The 6,743-nt window shown below is 38.4% G+C and overlaps 1 protein-coding gene across 1 annotated transcript; it reads right to left on the bottom strand.

Annotated features, from left to right (window-relative positions):
* Positions 1 to 4,675: 4,675 nt before the first annotated feature.
* On the bottom strand, positions 4,676 to 6,055 carry CH25H (cholesterol 25-hydroxylase). The gene has a single exon (XM_010176495.1). It carries the CDS (start codon positions 6,052 to 6,054, stop codon positions 5,230 to 5,232), a length of 825 nt encoding a protein of 274 aa, XP_010174797.1. The 5' UTR covers position 6,055; the 3' UTR covers positions 4,676 to 5,229.
* Between the last annotated feature and the right edge of the window lie 688 nt (positions 6,056 to 6,743).

Below are 6,743 nucleotides of genomic sequence, written 5' to 3'. Positions count from 1 at the left end.
ACTTCCTTCCACATCCCTTCAAATCATATCTGTAGTATTTAAGTTTTTCTCAATAGACTGAAACCAAAGTTGTCATGTTTCTGCCTGCCTGGCCTATTAACCATATCTCCAAATCACACATCTGTAGGATTGACATTTCTCTCAACAGACTGAAACCAAAGTAGTCATGTTCCTGCCTGCCTGGCCTACTAACCATCCAGCTTGGTTTGTTAGCTTTTTGGTTTCCCACACATAAAACCTCTTATCTCAAAACTGAGCATGGAAGAGGCACTCCAGTCCATGTACCCATAGATTTATTTTTTTTTTAACTTAATCTTACATCTGATGACACAAAAGTATGTTTGCATTTATGCTGACCAAGGGTGGAGTTCCCTCTTGCCAGTTGCTGTGTTTGGCTGCTGTGGGAAGTTCCACAAAGAACTAGATAAAAGAAGGGAAAAGCTGTGTGTGGATGTGGAGTCTGTACTGCTCCAACACTAAGAACCTGAGGGCTGAAATCACCTGTGCTGCGGTGGGGAGGACATGGACATGTCAGGGCAGCACTCCACCCATACCGGACGGGTAGTGTGTGCTGCACCAAGGAACAGTAATGGAAGTGTCACACCAGTTTCCTTGCCCTTTCTCCTTTCTCTCCTCCCCCTGCCCACACCTACAACCTTGATCATGGCAATCATTGCAGTTTGGGGGACAAGGTAAATAGTATGCTTTACAAATATTCTTTTTAAAAAGAATAAACTCTGAAAAGAAGGATTTTAAAAACCTCATCATCATTTTCCACAGCTAAAGACCCCTCTGCATTAATTCTGTCCCCTTTAAAGTCTGGAATGCTTGTGTTGCTGGTTTGGGGGAGCGTGGGGTGGGTTTTTTCCTGTCCTAAGCAACTTCAAATTTCCATAAATTATAAAAACACATTTAAGTTTTGGAAAACAATTGTTTGGTAGTTGTTTTTACAATAAAACATACTGCAAAGCAAACACAACTCCAGACTGTGCTACAAAGACCTTTCAGGTTGGATTGTACTGAGCAAGGCAGGACCAGCCTGAATATTTGAGCAAACCGGCACACCAGCCAAGCAAGCCCAGCACACACCACCAGGGTCTTAGAGGCAGTTTACATGTAAATATGACAGCAGGCTCGCACTGATTAGTCTCTAAACCAAGGTAACCTGGGAATAAATCCACAGGGCTATTGTATTTTGAGAGAGCCCAAGATGACTGATTTTTTCAGATACAGAACCGTAACTGTTTCAAAGAGGGTTGTGTGGATGTAGGCAGGTAACAGTGGAAGCTTAATACTTGTGCATGAAACAGGAATAAGTAAAACTGCTGAAGAAGTGACTGCTGAGTCCACTAAGATAAAGCCACATCAAAGAGTTATTCACTCCTTCCAATAACATTAAGGGGCAACAGATGACAAATAAGTGTTCTGTCATTACAAATTGCTTCAAAACTAATTTCAAGGTAGCATAGTCTGATAACCCAAAGAGTTACTGTGTTTTAATTGAATCCAAGTAACACATCAGATTAACCAAGTCACTAAATCCATTAATGACATAGATTATTTTTCAAATCATAAAAAATCACAGCTGTAGACTGTACTGCATTTAATCAACATGAGTAAGGACAAAGCCTTTTCCAGAAGTGAATTGACTCAGCATGGCTCTAAACTACCTACGCTCTCTTCAAAGCACCTGAGGAGCCCACTTTCCAGCAGTGCTGAGAAAGCACCCACTAAACAAAACCTGTACCTTTCTAGTGTTGTATACTGTTACCTCAAAATTGCCAAACTGGGTATCATTTGAAAGATTCAGACTAAATTTCAAGAGAAGTATAGTGCTAAATTGCCAGTGAGAATTTGGGAACTCCTGCAATTTGTAAGATCAGACAAAAAGTTCAATATTTAACCAAGTGCCTAAGAGCTAAGATACAGTTACAAAGAAATGCATAAAATCTTACTTCTTTGACCTTTATTAAATTAGGATTTTTAAAGATATAAAATAGACAACAGAAGCTTCTAAATGCTCATTTTATACCTTCAAGGGTCTGTGCAAACATCCTCTGTTTACTCACAAATGACAACAGATCAGCTTTTGGCAGATTGGACAGGAAGTCGTGTGGCACATCATGTCACATTATAATGAGGAAGGAAGCTAGGAGAATTTTGGAACAGAAGAGAGAAAGTTGGTTTTGGTTTTCTGACATAAACCCTTACAATGGAGTGTCATGCTGTTCCCTTTGTCTGGTAAAGACTTGTGGTAAAGACCTGTGGTAAAGACCAGGGGGAAATGCAAATATAGGAAGTAACATCTGTAAAATCCTGTTTTAAAATCTCAGCACCATCAATACACAGAACTCACTGCTCTCACGCTCAGTGGTACAGTATATGCTGAACTTTCTATGAAAACAGGAAAAAAAGAACCTCATTTGCTTTATCTTCAGTATATGTTTTTGTCTTTATTTTGCTTTTCATTGAATTGCAAAGGCCTGAAGTTACATGTTTGTCTGGGTCTCCTGCCCATGAGTTTTTGTCATACATATACCTGAAGTTATATTACAGTACACTGTTACAGAAAGTGCTTCAAAGTACACACAATGTGCAAATGGTTTAAATCCCACACAGTTTAGAGCCTAAATTACCTGCAAAGCATTGGAGAAATAGGGACAAGTTGTACTAGGATTATGTCGTGAACACAGAGTATAGATATTTCTAGCAAGGAATTCAAATAAGCCGTTACAGACATGTACAAGTCAAATTTTCACATGACAACTGTTTTGTTTTGTTTTGTGGGTTTTTTAGCATTCCAAGTTCATGCAATAACGAACCTTTAAACTGAGATTCCAGGTCTGATTGGCAAGAGGTTCAGTACAGATACAACCTGTGGGAAATTCCATATTTGAGGAATGCATTTTTGGTGTGTGTCTAAAGTCATGCAAACATGAGGATGTGAATGAGAGAGGAGTAGGCAGGATCATCATGCAGTACATTGCCACCTTCTGTCACCATTTTGATTATCCTCGCTGCTGTTACACTATGCTGTCACTGCCAAATGAGACCATCTCACTTGACTTGACAAGAGCAAGCATAGTTTTTTGCCTGCAACTGACCAGGACTCTTTTTCCAGTAGTAAAGTATTTGTTATAGCAACTCTTAATTTTAAGGCAAAAAAGTGGAATAATCCCTGTGGATTCAGCTACAACCTTTCTTGTGGGATTTGCTCATAGGCTTCCTATAGCAACATTTCCAAGTACCAGTTAGCCTTAACCCTGCTAACTCAGAGAGACAATAGTATATGAAACAGACTGTTATAGTGTATAGTTACAATATATAATTACATTATAAGGTATAAACCACTGAAACCACAGAGCACCCCTGTCAGATGCTCAGTATTTGCCAAACTGAATTAAGTGGGATATCTAGAACTGAGAGGATAACCTTGGGATACCTCGAAATGACTAAGCAGCTCAAAGAAATCAGAGACTGTATTTTGACTCCTGCATTTGGCAGGAAAAAAAAAAAAAAAAAGAATACTTCCTTCTCTTTGTAGCACACCCCAAAATACTTAAGATTTTAATCATCAGAAAGATTGGGAATTCTTTCTTTCAGCTGAATAGATTCATGGCAAAAATTACAGATTTCTATCCTTTTAAGCCTCAGTTTTTGCTCTTAGGATGTGTCATGTTCTTACCACTGAAAAGAAGGGTTGCTCTTCTGTGATATCCAGTTAAGTATTAAGTTTGCAGCATTTCATACTGTTTATAAAAATTATTTCCTGTTGTCAAAAAGATGCAGTTTCCAAAAGTGCTGTTCCCTTTATGAGTACATTGTTGGAAATATTAAGGGTTCTCTCTTCTCCTGGACAAATGGCCTCTGTAAGGTCACACAGCTCTCTAGACATAACATAATGACAGACATTTTTGGATAATGATGCGTGTTTATCACACACTCTCTATAGTATTTGCATTTTCTCTGTTCCCATCACTATCCTGAGAAGTTTATTAGTAATACAAGATAGAAGATTATAAGCATTAAAATGTTACGTAGTAGACAGAAGAAGTTCATACGGACCTCTGCCGAATGAGACATGGAAGACCTGTTTATCTCTTCATGCTTATTTTTTTGTGTGACTTTTGTGAGACTACATGGCAATGTTTCATATATAACTGCTCTTCTAGCAACATGTAGCTGGTTTGTGCCTTGGTTTAGGATCATGAAAGACTTGCTTCTATTCCTCTGAAATCTGCTTGAAAGAATCATCTGTTTTGTAGAATCTTGTTTATATTCATTGCCAAGTTTTTTGATGCAAGTAACAATTAATTGATGTGGTTGTGAAGGACCAATGCTCCCTTTTATTAAGGGGCTGCTTAATGTTCTGCTCTAACACCATAAATATAGTGGAAATTATTCAAGCTTCTCACAAATGTAATAACAAAAGTTCACTGTGGCTTTTTAAACTGCATTCTTCAATATTTGTTTCTACAAAACTGAAAACTATATAAAAATAATACATCATTTTGGACAAAAAGTAAATGGTTCACTTTTGAAATAACATGACAATATTTTAATAAGAAAAGTCTGAAACTCCGACACTCAAATAAATGACACCTATACAAAAGGAATCATACCTGTTCCTAATATGAACAGAAGAATGAATAAAATGAAAGAGAATATAATTTTAAAAGAATGGCCATATTTATTTTCTATTAAAAACGGACAGTACAAAGAGGTTTAAAATATAAATATCAAAATTATTGCACAGTTGGCCAACTAACTTTGGTAGCAATATTTTACATCATTGTGCAATAATATGCTCTGGCAGATTAAACTCCACAAAATCCATGATGTGTACCTTTTCTGTTTACATCATAAAACATCCTACAACAGTAAGATAATTGTTCTGGTGTATGTATAAAACATCATACAGTAATACAATACATGCTTTATGAAAGCTGGAAAGAAGGAAAGAAGAGAGAATGTCTCTTAATGCTTCCCTTACACCTTTGACTCAAACAAATTTAAGCAATAGGTATTTACCCTCCCATTTGCAGTCATTTAACATAGGCAGTTCCAAGAATACATACAAATACACATATATTAAGAGGCTTTGTTATAAATAGCTATTGCTTTCATAGGCAGCTTCAAATATATATATATAATCTGTATGTCTTTGAAAATTTAATGTCCCAGTTTAGTCTATAAAAAAAATAAGAGTTAGTCCACAGGTAAATAGCCTTAATTAGAATGCAACCCCACAAATGTCCCAAAGAGTTTGTCCCAGTGGGTGAAGTAAGGAGCATAGTTTGATTTGAATTTCAGATGATGAAGATCATGATGTGGTGCTCCTCCATACAAACCAAAAGGCACAAGTCGGTGAGTTGACCACGGAAGGTCATATCCTGAATGGTCCTCCACTGACAACCAAATGTTTACAAGGAAGAAAATCATTTCTGTCAAAGGATGGCATCCGAGGAACACTGGGTTGATAGCAGCAAAAAATCCCAGTGAGAGCAATTCCCATACACTGGAATACTGTGTAGTAAGAGCAAACGTTGACACATGCTTGTGATGCACTTTGTGGAAGGTCTTGTAGAGCCAAGGCACCTTGTGATGAAGCAAATGCCACAGGAAGTACTCAAAATCAAACAGAAGCAGGCAAACTCCAACTTCTAGCAGGACCTCAGGCAGCTCTGGAGCTATCACTGGTAGATTGATTGGTCTCCAGTACCAGTGGAGAAACGTCACCGGGAAGATCAAAACAACGTGGTGATAGACACTTTGAATAATGCAAGGCACCATCATTCCAAGAGTTGGAGAGTTCTGCGGTTGGATTTTGTATTTTCTCAAGTTTGGTAGTCTAGTGCTTAAAAAGTCCAGTGCAATATATGGAAGACAGAAAGTCATGTATGCTGTAAAAGAAAACAGCACTGGAAAAAAAGGTGACTTGATCAATGGCTCCTTCGCTGTGACAAAGTCCCAAAGAGACTGAAGGCACAACCTGTCCCGCTGTGCCTCCATCATGTAGCAGAGCAGCACTCTGTCTGGCAGGCTGCAGTTCATGCTGATTGCAGTCTGAGAGGTCTGTAAATCCTGCAAGCCTTTATCTAGCCTGTTCAAGGGAAAACTCCGCCCATCAGAAATCCTCCTTACTTGGTAATACGTAGCTTTAAAGAGGAAGTTCACTTTCCTGTTATACAGAAGCCATATAATGCATTACAATCTCAGAACAGATTTAGCTGGCCAGGGTCATCAGTGGAGCTCTACAAGAGACTTGTGTGATAGGAAGAATAAGCAGAAATGCACTACTCTGACACTGGAATTCAGAGAAAGAGAGTAGGAACACTTTCCACTCCACTTAGTGCATAGACTTGAAAAACTGCTGTCTCTTACTAATTTTAAATGGTGTCATCCTTTGTTATCCTTTTGCCTTTATAGGTAAGAAAATACAACCTACTACTGATTTTTTTTTATGAGACTCCTACCAAAGATGTAAGTACACCTTAACCCCAAGTCTGACCTGTGGATATCTGGTGGGTAGTGGATGTGTGCAAACACACATTTTCTTACTGATCCCTTGGGTATACAACAGGCTAAGTCAAAAACTTAAGGACACCTACCCTGTGCTTCCAGTCTGAATGTGGTGGCTGTGACCACATACTTTTGAGGTCACGTTCTCCTTTATGCTCCTGTATCTACTTGACATGGCAAAATCCACCTGACTTGACTAGATGCCAAATTGTGCCAACAAC

This window comes from Antrostomus carolinensis, unplaced genomic scaffold, assembly GCF_000700745.2.
Source record: "Antrostomus carolinensis isolate BGI_N321 unplaced genomic scaffold, ASM70074v2 scaffold49599, whole genome shotgun sequence".
NCBI classification, from domain to species: domain Eukaryota; kingdom Metazoa; phylum Chordata; class Aves; order Caprimulgiformes; family Caprimulgidae; genus Antrostomus; species Antrostomus carolinensis.
The sequence above is the reverse complement of the archived record's forward strand: the minus strand, read 5'-3'. Positions and strand labels throughout refer to the sequence as shown.